The following is a 20,351-nucleotide window of genomic DNA, read 5'->3' as shown; positions in this document are numbered from 1 at the left end:
AATGTAGTGAAAAACATGGATCTCAGTATAATCTGCAGTCGCCTTCATCGCCGCCGTGGTGAGTGCGACTGGGTGCAGCCGAAAAATCATTTCCAACACCGACCATTCAATTTCGCATTCAGCCACTCACAAGTCGCTCTGACCGGCTGCTCAGTTCGCGCCTTACCGTATGACTGTGAGTGGCCCATTTAAACGCGTGGTGATTTTTTTTTCAATTTGCTGGGTGAATGTGTACATTTTGCTGTGGTAAATTTCATCTTCACGGTGCAGTGGGTGATGTGAGTTCTGTTGTTTGCTTTTCTGCCTCTCCGGGAATGTGAGGTTGATTTCAAAGCAGGAAGAAAATAAAAAACCCAGATTATTCCACCTAGCGGTGATGATGCCTTTCTCGTACGGTAAAAAAATAGTAGTAAAAAATAGTCCGATCGGGCCAATTTTCAATAGGAAATAATGAGACAAGATTCTGCGTCTAATGCAACCTGTTGCGAGGAAATCGGTTCAGGGTAAGTGCATTAAAAGTGAGCTAGATTTTTTTACGCGCTTTTTTCTGAGAAAAAGTATTTTGGCCACAACTACCAAGCCCATTGTCCGATCCGTCCAATGTTCAATAGGAAACAATGGGGCAGTATACTGCGTCGAATGCAGCCTGTTGTGATGGAATCCGTTTAGGGTAAGTGCATTAAAAATGAGCTAGACTTTTTTACGCGCTTTTTTATGAGAAAAAGTATTTTGGCCATAACTACCAAGCCCATTCTCCGATCCGTCCAATTTCTAATAGGAAACAATGGAGCAAGATACTGCGTCGAATGCAGCCTGCTGTGAGGTAATCCGTTTAGGGTAAGTGCATTAAAAGTGAGCTAGACTTTTTTACGCGCTTTTTTATGAAAAAAAGTATTTTGGCCATAACTTTTAAGCCCATAGTCCAAATCGGCCATTTTTCAATAGGAAACAATGGGGCAGTATACTGCGTCGAATGCAACCTGTTGCGAGTAAATTGGTTGAGGGTAAGTGCAAAAAAGTGAGCTAAACTTTTTGCTCTTTTGGTGCGCACATACACATACACACACACACACACACACACACACACACACACACACACACACACACACACACACACACACACACACACACACACACACACACACACACACACACACACACACACACAGACATCACCTCAATTCGTCGAGCTGAGTCGATTGGTATATAACACTATGGGTCTCCGAGCCTTCTATAAAAAGTTTGTTTTTGGAGTGAACATATAGCCTTTACGTATACTTAGTATACGAGAAAGGCAAAAAATGATATAAAAAACATCACCTTCATCCAGTGCTGCCGAATATTTACAACCCGTTTGATTTTATTCTACCAAACTTTGTCTCAAATGCCAAACACGCGTAGTAAAAATTGTCTCGAATTCCGAATACTTTGATTCAAATCCCGAACACCACCTTAAAAGCACTAAAATGCAAATTTTCAACTTTATCTCATTGTGGGACAATTATAATGTCCTTAATATGTATGCTTGTCGAGTGAATTCGCTTATTTATACAATAAAAGTGAAACGTATCAGATAAATCTCCATGGAACGAATGTTCGGAATATAAGTTTGTTTGGGATTTGGGTAAAGAAGGTATTTTTTTTATAAATTTGCTCCAAAAAATCCTACGATTTTTTTTCCTCGAATTTCTGAGATACTTCTCAAGCCTTCCACAGCAAATTCCTCCAGTTTTCTACGAATTTTTTTTTTTTTTTTGATATTTTAAAAGAAATTTGGAAGAATATCCCATAGAAAATCAAAATCCCGATGGATTTCGGAGGAATTTTCCGTGTAAATAAACAGGAAGATATTTCAGTGGAAATGTGGTGCGCTGCCGACGATTTGCGGATCGGAGCACACCTCTGCCTTAAGTGAAAGATGCCATAAATGGTTGAATTACCATGCGTCTCCATCTGTTGGTTCAAGGCTCCCACAAAAGCTCGCGGTCGCGGGATGACTGTCGCCGCAAATCCATCGCCGTTTCGCTGCATGCTCGTCAAGGTTCCATTGACGCTTCCATACTAACGTGACTTTGAATCGCAGTCGTTCAACGACGGCAACAGTCGCGTCGCATGGGTTTGAGGGACGCTTTATATTTACGAACATTTTTAGACACCTTCACTTCACTCACGCTGTTCATGTTCAGGTCATGTTCAAACAGAATTTTCAAAACCATTCCCAAGTAACATTTTTAGTTTTATAACAATCTTCAAAACCATAATTTGCTCTTCATGACCTTCATAAAACCAGTATGAAACCTAAATATTACTGGAGTTGCTTTAACTTATTTGAGGACATTTCATACGGAGAACTTGTGTTGAATATAGGTGGCCTTGCAGGCAAAAGCGTAGGATTGCCAATCCATAGATGGCGAGATCGATTCTCGGTCTGGTCTGGGATGTTTTCGGGTGGGAAATATTCTCAGCTCCCTGGGCATAGTGTATCCGATGTACTTGCCACATAAGACACAAAATACTTAAAGAATACTAAGTTGAAAAACAAGCCAAGTTACAGTTGAAATGTAGAGACATTGAAGAAGAAGAAACGTGGCCTGAAATGAAAATCTACATGTCTGTAGGCCCTCCTTAGCCGTGCGGAAAGACGCGCGGCTACAAAGCAAGACCATGCTGAGGGTGGCTGAGTTCGATTCCCGGTGCCGGTCTAGGCAATTTTCGGATTGGAAATTGTCTCGACTTTCCTGGGCATAGAAGTATCATCGTGCTAGCCTCATGATATACGAATGCAAAAATGGTAACCTGGCTTAGAAACCTCGCAGTTAATAACTGTGGAAGTGCTTAATGAACACTAAGCTGTGAGGCGGCTCTGTCCCAGTGTGGGGATGTAATGCCAAAAAGAAGAAGTAGAAGATGTCTGTATTTTGGTATTAAATGATTTTTTTTATAAATAATATAAACTATCTTATGTGCAGGGTATAATTTAATGTACTGAAATAGAACTTTTCGCCAAACTTGAGATCAGGATTCCAATTCAACCTATTTTCGAATGAGATGTCTATGATCTGTCCATTCAAAACGACCATAATCGTGAACATCTCCAATTATTGTATATATTAGTTTTTGCAATTTGATCGCGATATAAGAATTAAATGTATAACAAGCCATTATCCAGATCAAATAACTTGCTTGACAAAAATCACTATGCTCTAAAAATAACACTGAATGTTGTCTTCAGCACAACCTATTAAATTTAATCGCACCTACCCCACCTTCTTTTCTCGAGCCACTTGAACGGAAGGAAAAACGTTTTTCTCAACCAGTGACCGTATCATTCGAAGCCACCACCTTCCCACCCACAATGAATGTGACACGCATCGTTACGTTGTTTTCATCGTTTGTTTTCCTCGTTTCTATTTTTCCCGCTCTCTTGCAGTGGCTAGTTCGCCCGAGAACAAATTTACCAAAGATGATCTAGCCGCGGTAGCTCCACGTGAACAGTCACCCTGCTACGACGCCACGTGTCAAGGTTCCGCCTCCGGCTACGGTGCATGCTCGTCCGCCGGGACCCAATCGCAACCACTGCAGCGGCAATCACCAGTGCAGCAGCAATCACCCCTGCAGCTGCAACAGCAGCCGAGGCCCCCATCGTCGTCCGGCTGTCTACCGCACCATCATCATCATCACCATCACCACCATCATCACTGTCATCAGACAGCGCCGCCCGCCGCCCAGGGGCCATCCTTCGCCGACTGTAGCCCACGTAATGGACAACTGGCAAGTAAGTGCAATCTCCTAGTTTGTTAAATTGCAGTTGAAAGTTCAAAAGCGTTCGTTACGGAATGGCCTGGCATGCGGTCGGTTGAGCTTTGATATTTTTAGGCAAAATGGTAGTTTGGGGGTATGCTTTTAGTTGCCGCGTTTGGTAGAAAATAGAATCACACTCATTTAGACATTGGACGGTATCTAGTGCAGGTCCATAGCGATAATATTTGACATAAAGGACTTTTTTCATAAATAATCCAAAGACACAACTCAAGCCGTTCTTGATAGTTTTACAATAAGTATCAAGTATCCCGATGAACATTAATTATCCTAATGTGCATTGATTACTTATCCAACCAGACTTTTTTCGAATTGAACACTGAAGGGTACCGGCTGTTTCACGGTCCACTTGCTGATCAGTGGCGGATAAACAATTCTACAAAAAGGAGGTTTCCAATCAAAGGAAAACCTGCCAAATATCTCCAATTACGTCGGTTTGATTCTGGTTATACACTCCAGTAGCTAAGACGGGGGGTGTTTAGTCTTCGGATTAAAAGAAGTCGCTTTTTCTTTTCTTGAGATGGATTTGAAATCGAATGATAATTGCCTTTGGGCTAATCCAGCAAATCTAATTTTTGGCCTTTGATGTTGTTTCTTGGAACCGGAGTTTTTGGATTACTTCAGCACTGGTCATGATGGTTGCGATTGATGAATATAGAAGTCTGAAATAAGTTCATCTAGATTAACTGATTTCCAGGTTTTTTAAACATTAACAAAACCAAGGTCTGGTCTTTCGAGACATAATTAACGACAGCATAATTGGGTTGATAAATAAAAGGTATTCGACACATACTTTAAAAGGAGGAATCCAAGTCCTTTAAATTGTAGTGGTTGTTTATTATAAAACGTCCTACTTATATATTAGTATTCATGTTTCCCATAAACTCATCGCTTTTAAAGGTTAAAACAATAAGCAGTGTAACGAGTACCATTTGAACTTATAATTTAGCCCCGGTTTGCTAAGTAATAGTACTCCACCAAATAACGATATTGCTACCTCGCCAACAAAGACCAAAAGAAAGCACCATCCAGTCAACTACATCGTCTCGTGAGACCACTTTCCTCTGACAACATCGTAGAGCAACTTGTTCGTGGTGGGGTAATCTTCGAACCATTCACTAACTACCTCTGGGTAGTGCGGTGAAGCAGCTGTAATCTTCTGGTATTCTTGCCAGTATCAAACAACAACGTCAATGGCAGCAGCAGCAGCCTCACTTAAGGGTTTGGTTTTGTCCGCCCTCCATTCTAATTACGAGTTGGATGTTCTTGGCTTCCCTGATGCTGCGTACCGAGAGTTTCTAGGAAAAAATGAACGAATAATTTTCTCCAGTGGTTGCATTGTTTCAACTCTCAAGAGCTAGAGAGGAACCGTACGTATACTCTTCTGTCGAGGGCTAAAGGTGCTCGGTGGAAACCCTGCACGTGCATAATTTCGACCTTACAATAGGTGAGTGTAATTGCAGGTAAATTATGGCAGAAGTACCGCCGCGGTTTTGAAATAACCGGACACAGTTTTCAGTAACGGAACTATTCGTAAGGCTGCACATGAACAGAATTTTCAAGTGTTGTGATAAAAACAGAACGCACAGTTAGTATATACGGCGAACTGAACTGAACCACGATTACTGTGAGGCATTTTGCGGTTCACTTTTGGCATAGTAAGGGAGCAATTGGGAAAACATTATCAGTATCAGTTCGTAGAATAATTACATGATATTCTGCTTTAAGCTACAGTTCATTGCAACGTTTCTCACAGATCCGATTAAATTACATCAACCCCAACAAGTAAGGTCGCTGTGCAGATGCCAGTAATGATCGAAATTCGAATTAATCGCATAAGCAGACACAACCGGTGAAGTGTTGGGCGGGGATGCGGTCGGTTTAGATTGATGGATGCCTTTAATTAAGAACTTTCCTAATGAAGCAATATTTATGCTAAGGGTGGAATTCAATCCACTGCCGGGCACGAAGGGGGTTCGTTCACTTTCCCCACTCCCGTCTGTGGTGAGTTTGGTGGTTAAGTAAACCAGGACTTCGAACTAGCAGTTAGCCGTTCGCATCGTTCAACATGGGTATATGTAGGTCAGTGTTGCTCAATTCCGACCAACAAGAGCCCGGATACCATTTTAGTGCCATCGATGGGTTTGTAATGTGATTTTGGGTAATGGACGGAACTATAATTTGATTAATTTGTCGTGTTTCATTGGGTACCGAACGATGCTACTTCAAGCACGGGAAATGTTTATGAATAGTGGTTTGAGTAGGGTGACGCATCATACTGTCGTATTGATGGATTCATTCATTCAGTTTTGCATTCTATCCTGCAACAATCAACGCCAGCTACGGTGAGCGTTCGTCATATCAATCCTAATATGGCAGATGATTTGGATGACATAGACAACGATGTTGATAGTTGGTTTTGAAAGCTGCGATTCAAATTCGAACGCTACGCTACCAGGCCATCATGGTAATTGAATGCTGAGGTGGAGGTTTGATACATAGATCAATTATTATTACAGGCACCGGCTATCAATTAGGATTAGATACTCTGGGGTCGCTTTAGCATGTGTTAACTGATTGTGGACTCTTCTGAAGTATGAATAAATAACTTTACGGGTGACGTTAAGACGTTAAGAAGAAGTTGAGATAAGAATATTGACGTCATCGAAAAAGATTTTTTTAAACTAGTTTTTTTTTTTGCTAATTATCTAATACATGCATTCATCTCTAAGACTAGGTGTTCCGTTTCAATTTTGGACATACTGCTTCAAAAACGGATGCATACCATGAAAAAGTAGAAATACGGGTGAACATATTTTTTTGGAATTTTCTTGGGCTTCCAAACCTTTCTTGAGCTCAGATCTTGATGATGTACATCAGTGGTTCTCAATCTTTTTCTTGAGATGTACCCCTTGGAGCTTTTGCATTAATTGAGGAACCCCTCATTTTTTCTGTGAATGAAAATAAACATAACTTATAACAGCCTCTTGAAAGGAGGCTTCCGGGCCTCTTGAAAGGAGGCTTCCGGGCCTCTTGAAAGAAGGCTTCCGGGCCTCTTGAAAGGAGGCTTCCGGGCCTCTTGAAAGGAGGCTTCCGGGCCTCTTGAAAGGAGGCTTCCGGGCCTCTTGAAAGGAGGCTTCCGGGCCTCTTGAAAGGAGGCTTCCGGGCCTCTTGAAAGGAGGCTTCCGGGCCTCTTGAAAGGAGGCTTCCGGGCCTCTTGAAAGGAGGCTTCCGGGCCTCTTGAAAGGAGGCTTCGGGCCTCTTGAAAGGAGGCTTCGGGCCTCTTGAAAGGAGGCTTCCGGCCTCTTGAAAGGAGGCTTCCGGGCCTCTTGAAAGGAGGCTTCCGGGCCTCTTGAAAGGAGGCTTCCGGGCCTCTTGAAGGAGGCTTCGGGCCTCTTGAAAGGAGGCTTCCGGGCCTCTTGAAAGGAGGCTTCGGGCCTCTTGAAAGGAGGCTTCGGGCCTCTTGAAAGGAGGCTTCGGGCCTCTTGAAAGGAGGCTTCCGGGCCTCTTGAAGGAGGCTTCGGGCCTCTTGAAAGGAGGCTTACGGGCCTCTTGAAAGGAGGCTTCGGGCCTCTTGAAAGGAGGCTTCCGGGCCTCTTGAAAGGAGGCTTCCAGGCCTCTTGAAAGGAGGCTTCAGGGCCTCTTGAAAGGAGGCTTCCGGGCCTCTTGAAAGGAGGCTTCCGGGCCTCTTGAAAGGAGGCTTCCGGGCCTCTTGAAAGGGAGGCTTCCGGGCCTCTTGAAAGGAGGCTTCGGGCCTCTTGAAAGGAGGCTTCCGGGCCTCTTGAAAGGAGGCTTCCGGGCCTCTTGAAAGGAGGCTTCCGGGCCTCTTGAAAGGAGGCTTCGGGCCTCTTGAAAGGAGGCTTCCGGGCCTCTTGAAAGGAGGCTTCCAGGGCCTCTTGAAAGGAGGCCTGGGCCTCTTGAAAGGAGGCTTCCGGGCCTCTTGAAGGAGGCTTCCGGGCCTCTTGAAAGGAGGCTTCCGGGCCTCTTGAAAGGAGGCTTGGGCCTCTTGAAAGGAGGCTTCCGGGCCTCTTGAAAGGAGGCTTCGGGCCCTTGAAAGGAGGCTTCCGGGCTTCTTGAAAGGAGGCTTGGGCCTCTTGCAAGAAGGCTTCCGGGACCCTTGAAAGCAGGCTTCAGAGCCTCTTGAAAGGAGGCTTCAGAGCCTCTTGAAAGGAGGCTTCCGGGCCTCTTGAAAGGAGGCTTCCGGGCCTCTTGAAAGGAGGCTTCCGGGCCTCTTGAAAGGAGGCTTCCGGGCCTCTTGAAAGGAGGCTTCCGGGCCTCTTGAAAGGAGACTTCCGGGCCTCTTGAAAGGAGGCTGCCGGGCCTCTTGAAAGGAGGCCTGGGCCTCTTGAAAGGAGGCTGCCGAGGCTCTTAAAGGAAGGCTTCCGAGCCTCTTGGAAGGTGGCTTCCGGGCCTCTTGAAAGGAGGCTCCAGGGCCTCTTGAAAGGAGGCTTCCGGGCCTCTTGAAAGGAGGCTTGGGCCTCTTGAAAGGAGGCTTCCGGGCCTCTTGAAAGGAGGCCTGGGCCTCTTGAAAGGAGGCTTCCGGGCCTCTTGAAAGGAGGGCTTGGGCCTCTTGAAAGGAGGCTTCCGGGGCTCATGGAAGGTGGCTTGCGGGTCTCTTGAAAGGAGGCTTCCGGGCCTCTTGAAAGGAGGCTTCCGGGCCTCTTGAAAGGAGGCTTCGGGCCTCTTGAAAGGAGGCTTCCGGGCCTCTTGAAAGGAGGCTTCCGGGCCTCTTGAAAGGAGGCTTCCAGGCCTCTTGAAAGGAGGCTTCCGGGCCTCTTGAAAGGAGGCTTCGGGCCTCTTGAAAGGAGGCTTCGGGCCTCTTGAAAGGAGGCTTCGGGCCTCTTGAAAGGAGGCTTCCGGGCCTCTTGAAAGGAGGCTTCGGGCCTCTTGAAAGGAGGCTTCAGGGCCTCTTGAAAGGAGGCTTCAGGGCCTCTTGAAAGGAGGCTTCCGGGCCTCTTGAAAGGAGGCTTCGGGCCTCTTGAAAGGAGGCTTCCGGGCCTCTTGAAAGGAGGCTTCGGGCCTCTTGAAAGGAGGCTTGGGCCTCTTGAAAGGAGGCTTCCGGGCCTCTTGAAGGAGGAGGCTGGGCCTCTTGAAAGGAGGCTTCAGGGCCTCTTGAAAGGAGGGCTTCGGGCCTCTTGAAAGGAGGCTCTCGGGCCTCTTGAAGGAGGCTTCCGGGCCTCTTGAAAGGAGGCTTCCAGGCCTCTTGAAAGGAGGCTTGGGCCTCTTGAAAGGAGGCTTCCGGGCCTCTTGAAAGGAGGCTTCCGGGCCTCTTGAAAGGAGGCTTCAGGGCCTCTTGAAAGGAGGCTTCCGGGCCTCTTGAAAGGAGGCCTGGGCCTCTTGAAAGGAGGCTTCGGGCCTCTTGAAAGGGAGGCTTCGGGCCTCTTGAAAGGAGGCTTCCGGGCCTCTTGAAAGGAGGCTTCCAGGCCTCTTGAAAGGAGGCTTGGCCTCTTGAAAGGAGGCTTCCAGGCCTCTTGAAAGGAGGCTTCCTGGGCCTCTTGAAAGGAGGCTTCCGGGCCTCTTGAAAGGAGGCCTGGGCCTCTTGAAAGGGAGGCTTCCAGGCCTCTTGAAAGGAGGCTTCCGGGGCCCTTGAAAAAAGGCTTCCGGGGCTCTTGAAAGGAGGCTTCCAGGCCTCTTGAAAGGAGGCTTCCGGGCCTTTTGAAAGGATGCTTCCGAGCCTCTTGAAAGGAGGCTTCCGGGCCTCTTGAAAGGAGGCTTCCGGGGCTCTTGAAAGGAGGCTTCCGGGCCTCTTGAAAGGAGGCTTCCGGGCCTCTTGAAAGGAGGCTTCCGGGCCTCTTGAAAGGAGGCTTCCGGGCCTCTTGAAAGGAGGCTTCCGGGCCTCTTGAAAGGAGGCTTCCGGCCTCTTGAAAGGAGGCTTCAGGCCTCTTGAAAGGAGGCTTCCGGGCCTCTTGAAAGGAGGCTTCCGGGCCTCTTGAAAGGAGGCTTCCGGGCCTCTTGAAAGGAGGCTTCCGGGCCTCTTGAAAGGAGGCTTCCGGGCCTCTTGAAAGGAGGCTTCCGGGCCTCTTGAAAGGAGGCTTCCGGGCATCTTGAAAGGAGGTTTCAAAGCCACGGCATTACGCACTTTTGTTCGAGATACCCCCTGGATACATGTACCCCAGGTTGAGATCCGCTGATCTAAATGAACAACAAAGCGTTTGACGGGGCCTCAATCCTAATTTTCAGTTGGAAATAGTACTTGAATCATAATTAAACTATTTTGATAAAATCGCAGTGTTACCAGCACATGAAAGGAGGCTTCCGGGCCTCTTGAAAGGAGGCTTCCGGGCCTCTTAAAAGGAGGCTTCCGGGCCTCTTGAAAGGTGGCTTCCGGGCCTTCTTAAAGGAGTTTTCCGGGCCTTTTGAAAGAAGGCTTCCGGGCCTCTTGAAAGAAGGCTTCCCGGCCTCTTGAAAGAAGGCTTCCGGGCCTCTTGAAATGAGGTTTCCGAGCCTTTTGAAAGGAGACTTCCGGGTCTCTTGAAAGGAGGCTTCCGGGCCTCTTAAAAGGAGGCTTCCAGGCCTCTTGAAAAAGGAGACTTCCGGGTCTCTTGAAAAAGGAGGTTTTCGGTCCTCTTAAAGAAAATAAGTGTGCAAACCTCATGAAAGGAGGCTTGCGGGCATCTTGAAAGAAAGCTTCTTAACCTCTTGAATTGTTGCTTTCGAACCTTGAAATGAAACCTCCTTTCGGGCCACTTGAAATGAAACTTCCAAGGTTCTTAAAAGGAGGGTTCCGAGCCACGCCATTGCGATCTTTTGTTCGAGGTACCCCCTGGGGCCAGCGAAGGTACTCCCAGGAGTACATGTACCCCACGTTGAGAACCGCTGATCTACATAAACAACAAAGCTTGTTTGTTTGTTTGTTTTTATTAATGACATTTCACACTGCTGGAGTGCATTCATGTCGAAACAACAACAAAGCGTTTTACGGGGCCTCAATCCTAATTTGAAGTTGGAAATAGTACTTGAGACATAATTAAACTATTTTGATAAAATCGCAGTGCTACCAGAACATCAACGATACTCCAAACTATTCTTGAGTTCAGATGTTGGAGGTCTACAAGATTAACAAAGTAATTTATAGGATCCCGAGCTTGTGTGTTAGTTGGGGAAGCACCATGGGACATCATTATACCAGTATATACAAAATACAACATTCCCAGAATGCACTCTGTTATAGAATTCTGGAGTTGCGTTCTGGGAATACTGTGATTTTTGTATAATGGTGTAATGATGTTCCATGATGCTTCTCCAACTAACAAACAAGCTTCAGAACCTATGAATCAGTCTTTAGGTCTTCTAGACCAGTGTGGTGAGCTGGAAGAACTAGATTGAGCATCACCACATGTCTATCTGCCTGAATAGATTATTTCCATGTTTCTTTTCAAAAAGATGTAATAAACTTTTATTACATCACCAACATTGCAAGGACCAACGGCATTCAGTTGATCCTGTGAAGAAACATGGAAATGAGAAAACAGAGAGAACGATCGCTACCCACTTGAGGGTAAGCAATCGTATTCATGAGTTTAGGTTAAGTCGTTTTCATAATAATAAAGATTAGTCTCACCAGAACCATTGACGTGTACGTTAATGTATATCACAGCCACCGCGGACTGGCATCCTTTTGGGTGCTAGTCCGGCCACGTTTACAACACCAGCAATATCTTAACTCATGTATGGTACCGTAGTTGTGTACTGGTGTAATGATGTCCCATGGGGTCGCTCCAATTAACACACAAGCTCAGGAACGTATCAATCACTGTGTTGGTCTTGTAGACTTCCAAGATCTGAACTCAAGAATAGTTTGGAGTACCGTAGATACTCTGGGAATGATTATTTATGGTAATGTGTGTAATGATTTTATGGGACCATAAGGCTTCCCCAACTAACACACAAGCTCGGGAACTTTTGAATTACTCTATTGATCTTGTAGACCTCCAAGATCTGAACTCAAAAACAGGTTGGAGAATTGTTGATGTTCTGGTAACACTGTAATTTGATAAAAATAGTTTAATTATGTCTCCCGTAAAACGCTTTGTTGTTTATGTAGATCATCAAGATCTGAACTCAAGGAAGGTTTGGAGGCCCTAGAAGATCTCAAGAAATTATTTTCCCCCATATTTCTACTTTTTCATGGTTTGCATCCGTTTTTGAAGCACTATGTCCAAAATTTATATTGAAATACGACGAAACCGTTAACAGACTGAGACCGCTTGAGGAGCCCTTCATCGGCGAATACCAGGTAGGGTTTGAAGGAGGTTAATGCACTCGAATTTATTGTACACCATTGATTTCGAGGGGGAAATGAAGAGAGTAACGGCACTATCTTCACACGGTTGCATATGCTCCTGGTCTTTGCGGACAACATCTGGATGACGAACGATGCCTCATTGGGTTTCATCGCAAGTCAGTAGTGCAGGCTTTTGCCTCACTGAAGAGGGAGACGGCGAGGATAGGCATAAACATTAACTCTGCCAAGACAAAGTATATTGTTGCAGGTAGAGATAGAGGTACACCTTGTGGTGTTGGTGAGGTAGTGCTTGATTGGTGAGATGCGTTTGAAGTTGTTAAAGAATTTGTTTACCTTGGCTCGCTTGTTACATGTGAGAATGACGATTCCCGTGAAGTGAAAGGACGTGTTGCTGCTGTAAATAGGGCTTTCAACTGCTTGCGAAACCAGCTTAGGTTCCGCAACATGCAGCTGAAACGAAATTTACTCTGATTCTATCAGTGGCCCTTTATGGACATGAAGCATGAACGTTAAAAGAAATGGAATGGTAACCCTTGGGGGTTATCGAGCGAATTTCAATTCTCGGTCGGAAACTATGAAATGCTTGTCATAAGACGAGTTTGTACAATCCCATTGAATTTCACCACTTAAATGTGTGTCAAGATACAATTAAGTGGTGAAATTCAATGGGATTGTACAAACTCGTCTTATGACAAGTGAAAACATTCCACTAAAAAGCTCAAAATAATGTTCTTAACAACTATGAAATGATTTGTGGCACAGCCGCATGAATCACGAGCTGCATCGAGTGTACGAAGAAGAAAATATGATAAATCGTTTATAATATGGCGGATTCCAGTAGGCTTGTCACTTAGTTCGAATGTCGGAAGAAAGAATAAGGAAAACAATAAATTGGATTTTGTTTTCACACGACTTACATTTTCTCAATTTTTCACTCATCCTAAATGTTTAACGCATATTAATTATCATGTGATGTTTCTTCGATTTATTCTGGATTTTTTGAAACATGTTGCGAAGAGTTTGGTGGCAAATTGAAGTCACATGATCAAAAATACGAGCGAAAAAAAATCGTGTAAAAACAGAATCCTGTGTATTCAACAGAGAACCGGATAGAAGACGGTTACTACGTGGAAAACCACGAACATGCTGATTGTAAGCGGTGGAATCGAACCTGGGGACCTTAAAAGTTTGAGAAAACTGGAGAAACATCGCCCGAGACCGACGATTATGGGGCTCTACAATACGTTAGGGAAAGATATCCCATAATGATGGGTAGACACCTTTTCGTGGTACATTACAGAGTAAGATCTACCACACTGTGCTCTAGTTCTTACTATTCTTGTTAATACTTATGAGTGATGGTCGGAAGAGTCTGGAACGACTATATTTTGTTTTTAGATAACCCACCTTTCGAACCTTTTGGATAAAGTCAATGGAGTAAATTATAAAAACGTAGCTCAATCTTGGGATGGTTTCGAAGCCGACGACATGAATCTCCATCTCCAGAGCGCTAATTAATTGGGAAAGAAGCGGATACGAATTTAGTGGATCTGCTAAACCCTCTGACTGATTAGAGCTCTGTGTAAAGGTGAGATTCCGAAATTCCAAACGCAATCTGAATCTGAAGAGGCGCAGTAGTTCCAACCGAACAAAAGAAGGATAGGTATATCGATGCTTTAACCAACCAGGACCAGGAGGTTGGCTTATTACACGTCAAAATTGCCAAACTTTAGTGTATGTAACATTCCATCAGCTTTCTTCGCTTATGATGAAGAGCGAAGCTAACCGGTTTGGACTAGTCATCCTCACGACGAAGACGAAATACATGATAGGATGAGGCTCAAGAGAAGACAATGTGAGCCACCCACCGCGAGATTGCATCGGTCGTGTCGAAATCGAGGTGGTTGAAGTATTCTTGTACTTGGACTCACTGGCACTGGTGACTGCCGAAAATGATACCAGCAGAGAGATTCGGAGACGCATCGTGGCTTGATATATCTATTAAAATAACCTAGATATTTTAATTTTAAAATAAAGCACAACATCCTTTTTTGACTGCCTTTAAGGCGAAATTGATCAAACAACCTACGATTCTTTCATTTGGTCACCTGAAAAAAAAAAAAAAAAAAGGCGCTTTGCTCTCTGTCTTATGACGATCACGAACTTTTCCAGTACAGTCCTATGTATTGCACAGGCCACTCCGGCCTTAGTCTGAGCAAATAAATAATACTTCGCTTTGATAGGAACGAGAATAGGACTTTTCCTTAATCGATGCTTGATTATTGTGCCAGTTTAAGTGCTTGTGGTTTACCTTTTCAGGGTGTTGTGTTTTGAACTCGGGGTGGCGCGTTTGTATCGACGCCATCCGTTAGTACACGAAATTGTAATACTTTAATAGAACGGATTTGAAAATTATAGACCCAGCCTCGGGAAGCATAAACTCAAAATTAAGCACAAGATCTCTATGTGAGTATGAGCATATCTTACTCAAATATTTTGTCAAAACACCTTCAATTAATTAGGAAGACTATTATCGCTGATGTTTGGGTTTCCAACGCATTTCATTATCCTTGTTGTGTTCCATGTCATCCAGGATTTACCCAAACAATATCTCATCAAACATGCATGCTGAATAAATCCAGTATGATTAGCGTGTCTACTGATAAATGTACGATGAAAATTTGCAACTAGCACAGCATCATATGACTACAAGTAAAACTCAATCATCTGCTACGAGCAATATGATTCTCATAATTTAAACGGAAAACTGAACGTAGAAAGGATCAAAAACCCGCATTTTGCTGCCTTCCGTAATTTGCATTTTCCGCTCATAATGCCCCCGCACACACATAGCTATAACCATAACCATTACAAGCCGGCGGGAATCGACTGCAGTCGGGTGGAAAACTACGCCGCATCCGGGAATAAAACTTTATCACCAATTAATTAGTGAAATGTCCTTCAGGATAACTTGGTGCACGCTGGGTAGGCCCTCAGCGTACGCGAACTGGGACGCCCATTATAGTATGCGCCCGATCGGATCCGGTCCGACAACTAAGGCTTGTTGCCCATCTCTCACGGTCATAATTGATCGTTAACCTTCAGCTGATGAACTCCCGCCGCGTGGTTTTTTCTCTTCGTTTACTCGAATGGTGCTAGTGTCCAGTGTCCATTCAAGCGTTCCACTATCTATCTGATGCGCAGTGCAGTTCCCAACTATTGGGTCACATCCTGGTTGCATTTTTTTCGATTTCGATTTCGAGCTCAAAGTGAATTCAGGAGCAATATTCAAAAATACTCATGATATTTGTTCTATGGAAGCAATTCTACTAGTGTAGATATTGCCCATTTAGCATTTATTGTGTAAAAACATAGTAAATATAACTGAAATTAATTAGTAAACATGTCCATATCTCTATGTATATATATACATATTATTTTTCGTCTTTAATTATCTCTATGTACATTTTTCACAGAAATATAATCAAAATTTATTTTTAAAAGCATAACCAAGGCACGTGTGGTTTTGCCTTAATACGTTGTAAACAGCTTGTACTCAGTACTAGCTGGGATGCATTTGATGATGCCAGCGTGTGTCCGGCGTGGTCGCATGGTCAATAGATCCTCCGAAATGGGATGCGGGATGAAGCGTAATAAAAGCAGAAAGCGTTGAAGCTGGTAATCTTTTCAATTGAGTTGTAGCTTCTACCACCGCACTGTGGTCGGATATCATGAAATCATGGCATTAATAAATAACTCCTTAGGGTTGCCTCATAGAAGTTTGGTGTCTTCCACAAAGTTGTTGCTTGATAAGTAGGCCTTCATATGATGATAAAACTATAGTTCGGAACTCTACCGCTAGGGCGGCGCTTCAGCTAACTTTTTATATGAGCATGACAGGATGATGGTGTCTTCTGCAAAGTTATTATGAGCAACTCTTGCGAAGAAACCATCTTTGAAAAGGCTTTTGATTCTGAGATACAATGCCTTTTTTGTATAAAATGTGCTTTTATTCCCAAAATTTGATTTTTTTCAGTTTAATTTTGTATCTATGTACAATATTTATTTTCGCATAAACTTTCTATATCCCAGAGAGTAATATATGGTAGGGTCTGACCCGATTTAACCAACAAACAACCTAAAAAATGTCTGAATTATTGTAAAACATTTAAAATATATAGAAAAATCGGTTTATTTTCCCACTCCCTCCACATCCCACCGAGATTTTATCTCGGAGAGAATGTTTGGGTTGTAAAGAATGAAACGGAGGGGAATTTGGTTGCAGAAACTTGCCGTAATTCTCAAACGACCTACTTTTATTTGTTCAACTGTATGATTTTGCGCTCAATTTAACATACGCCACGAATTCCTTGGATGTAGTCCTACTATTACTACCATTTATGAAAAATTAGCAATAGAAGTTTTTTGCTGGTACTATATTTTTCTTTAATAACAGTTGTAAACATTTAAATATTTATTTAACGTTGGCATACGAACTGTTCATGCTGAACGTAATATAAATACAAAATATTTTGTACATTAATCATCAAAGAACGTAATTATCTTTTTTCAGAACTAGGAGCTGTTTCACAATTTCCGGTGATGTTTCATGAGAGCCCATTTTCAACGATTTAGATCTCGAAGAAGAAAATAGAATAACGTCAAATATACTGATACCAGGTGGTATTTCTGACGAATCTTATCAAATACACATTTTCTAATTATTATGATTTGCACACTCCTCGAATTAGACATAGGTTTACGGACAACGTTAATTAATTTACGTTTTGATATGAACTAGTCAGAGCTTGCTGAGAGTATAGTTAAAATCAAACCTTCTTGTTTCGAAATCCGTCCAGAGTGTACTAACTTTAACTTCGAGGGAACCAAATCTGTATTGCCATAAAGTGATTTCTAAGCTAAATTCCAGACTAATATATTTTAAAAAAAATACTGCAAAATAATCAAAACGAAGCCCAGAAAGTTAATTGCTGAAGGGGGGGTCCCGTAGCGTAGTTGGCTACACGTTCGCCTTATAAGCGGACGGTCATGGGTTCGATTCCCAGCCCCTTCACCAAGCCCTTGTCAGTCGCCTGAGGTGCAGCCCAAACGGTGGCGTTTTGGGGTGCGCGTCTTACCGACACGGCTGCCCGATGACGACTGACAAATTGTTCTTCTCGGAGGCATTCCTCCAACGTACCCGGATAAACGGCATCAAAACAATGCAACGAGCAATTGGTTACACGATAGATACGGACAAAAGGACACAATGGACTCACAATGATAACAACAAAGATTGTCTAAAAATAGAATCTATGTGGAAACTGTACAGCAGAATACCACAGTAGATCACGGCACAGTAGCGGTTAAGAAACAAAGAGTGCCTACCAAATAAAGGAAGGAATAAAAAAAAGCTAATGTGCTCATTATAATATGAATTTTACGGCCTACTTTGATTGAATAAGTGACAGGTTCCCGTCAAACACATGCGGAACTCAATAAATATTAAGGCACTTTGAAAGATTTACGGCAAATTTCTGCAACCGAATTCGCGTCCGTTACATTATTTATAACCCAAAGATTCTATCTGTGATAAAATCTAAGCGAGAAGAGGAGGGAGTAGGAAAACAAATCGATTTTTCATCATATTTTTGAATATTTTACAAAAATCAAGGCGTTCTGCAAGTTATTTCATGGTCAAATCGGCTCAGACACTACTATATATTACTCTCCGGGATACAGAAAAACTATGTGATAATAAATATTTTACATAGATTCAAAATTAAACTAAAAATAATCAAATTTTGGATATAAACTCACATTTTTTCCATAAAATGCATTGTATCTCAGAATCAAAAGCCTTTTCAAAGATAGTTCCTTCACAAGAGTTGCTTATAATACGGAATTCTTGATTTTTGCTGAAGACACCATAATCCTATCATGCTCATATAAAAAGTTAGCTGAGGCGCCGCCCTAGCGGTAGAGTTCCGAACTACAGTTTTATCACCATATGAAGGCCTACTTGTCAAGCAACAACTTTGTGGAAGGCACCAAACTTCTATGAGGCAACCCTAAGGAGCTATTTATTAATGCCATGATTTCATGATATCCGACCACAGTGCACCGGAGAATGGGGGGAGCTTATGGCGGTTTAGACATAACAGGCCCAACGCGACACATCAGCTTTTCTCGCTTCAGCTGGTATCGGCTGGTGAACCTTTGGCTACACAATAAAGAGCCGCTGGCGTTTTATGCGCATCATTTTGAATTTCCCACAATCATGCCGTCGAGCCGTGCTGCGGATGGCTCTTCCCATATTGCGAATATCTAGGGATACGGCTGCTCTGTCTCTGGCAAGCATCCCATACATATTCAACACCTCCACAGCTCTGGCTTCGTCTAATAAAGGCTTCGTCGCTGTCGGTGAGTCTCACAAGCATTAGTGATGCAAAAATCAATATGACCTGCAATGTCCTTCAGTAAACGCAAGGAAGGAAACTTTTTGTGCAGGTCATGCCCATTAACTGATACCCGAGCCATTGCGTTGGTGGGCCACGGTTCACAAAAGGCGATACGATCAGAAATGTCCATTTGTTGTCATTTCCTAGGACCACGAACTGCATCTAGCGTATGCGTTTCAATAGTGAAATGAATGGGATTAGTATTTATTCAAATGGTTTGCTTTCAATGCCCTCAAATCAGAGTCATGGCGTGAACTCCCAGCGTCCTTGGAGAAACCTTCATTCGACGCCCCTTTCTTAGCAAGAAAAATAAGTAAGGGAAATATTTTTCATTTAGGAAACAATTCTAAGATTTAAAAGAAGTCAGATTAAGAGGTTTAGTGGTTAAAAAATGTTTCGCATGGATACAGTGCACTGCAGTGGATGGATACGAATTTTTTTAGCTGTGGAAAATTCAGCTATAAAATTTCGACTTCTGTGATATTTTTTGAGTATTTTAGATACCTGTATTATAAAAAGACCACTTCAAGACAAAATTTTCAAAACGACTTATCTGCTTTTGTAAACAAAGATTCAAACGACGATTTGACGAATCTGATAGCTCTCCCACGCAAACTAACACCATCAATAGGTAGGTGAAGGTTTCCGCTACCTGTTGATGGTGTTGGTTTGCGTGGGAGAGCTATCAGATTCGTCAAATCGTCGTTTGAATCTTTGTTTACAAAAGCAGATAAGTCGTTTTGAAAATTTCGTCTTGACTTGTCGTTTTTCATAAAAAAAATTGTCAGCTATCAATGTCAATTATATTTTTCTTCTTTTATACCAATTAAATTGCCTTATTATTGTTCCAATCAACGTACAATAAAATCTATTAGCAGAAAAATGTTAACAATAGAATTACAATAAATTCTATTGTAATTGCAAAATTTATTCGAGAAATAATCGATTTTTTTATTGTTATGATACTAACAACCCCTATTTTCTATTATAAAACTACCATTTACAATAGGATTTATGAGGGAAAACAATATTGTTAATTATTATTCTGTTTGAGCAACAATAGAGTTTATTGTAAATATAAAATTTATGGTATTGTTAAAATAATTTCTATTGTAATTCAATTGGACTTTTTTATAAGGCACTAATAAAATGCGAGACAAGACATAACACTTATCGTTTTTATACTCGGTAACTAAGAATTTAGAAAATCGACCGGTTTCGGGCGCGATGTTGCCCTATGTTGCCCATCATGAGGACTAAGTCCAACTGACTACTTTTCGTACGTTGCTCGTACACGTTCTGTTGCAATTGTTGTTAGGGAATGTTCTTTTCGTCCAGGCCAGGTGTACGAGCAACGTACGAAAAGTAGTCATTTGGACATAGTCCTGATGATGGGCAACATCGCGCCCGAAACCGGTCGACTTTTAAAATTCTTAGTTGACGAGTATAAAAACGATAAGTGTTATTATGTCTTGTCTCGCGTGGCGTTTCATTAGTGTCGTGTGATTTTTACGTTAACATAAACCACAAAAACCAAAAGTTTTTTATTATGGATGCTTACTCGTTCTCCGAGCGCGGAGAACCAGCGTGAGCGTTGCCAGATTTCTCCATTTCCTCACATCATCCTCTTTCGCATGCGAAGCAGATACGTTTAGACGCGAATTCTGCTATGTTGCGCTGGAGTCCAACCCGTTCGACGCGCTGCGAGAACAATCAACGACGCGACGTACCGTTTTGACTCAAATCTCGAACATGAGTCATATTCCGAACACTGGTATTTTAGCGCCCTTAACCCTTATGTTTCCGACAGGGTACCCGGGTACCTT

At 43.1% G+C, this 20,351-nt stretch overlaps 1 protein-coding gene across 7 annotated transcripts in view; it reads left to right on the top strand.

Annotated features, from left to right (window-relative positions):
• The window catches only part of LOC134212579 (dual specificity calcium/calmodulin-dependent 3',5'-cyclic nucleotide phosphodiesterase 1-like), a 705,268-nt gene that overhangs the window by 498,732 nt on the left and 186,185 nt on the right, over nucleotides 1-20,351 (top strand). For all 7 annotated transcript variants that reach the window (XM_062690565.1, XM_062690566.1, XM_062690571.1 and 4 more), the window contains one exon: nucleotides 3,431-3,775. In XM_062690565.1, coding sequence (XP_062546549.1) covers nucleotides 3,431-3,775 — 345 coding nt within the window. The remainder of the gene's footprint in view (nucleotides 1-3,430; nucleotides 3,776-20,351) is intronic.

Source organism: Armigeres subalbatus, chromosome 2 (genome assembly GCF_024139115.2).
Source record: "Armigeres subalbatus isolate Guangzhou_Male chromosome 2, GZ_Asu_2, whole genome shotgun sequence".
Taxonomy (NCBI): domain Eukaryota; kingdom Metazoa; phylum Arthropoda; class Insecta; order Diptera; family Culicidae; genus Armigeres; species Armigeres subalbatus.
The sequence above is the reverse complement of the archived record's forward strand: the minus strand, read 5'-3'. Positions and strand labels throughout refer to the sequence as shown.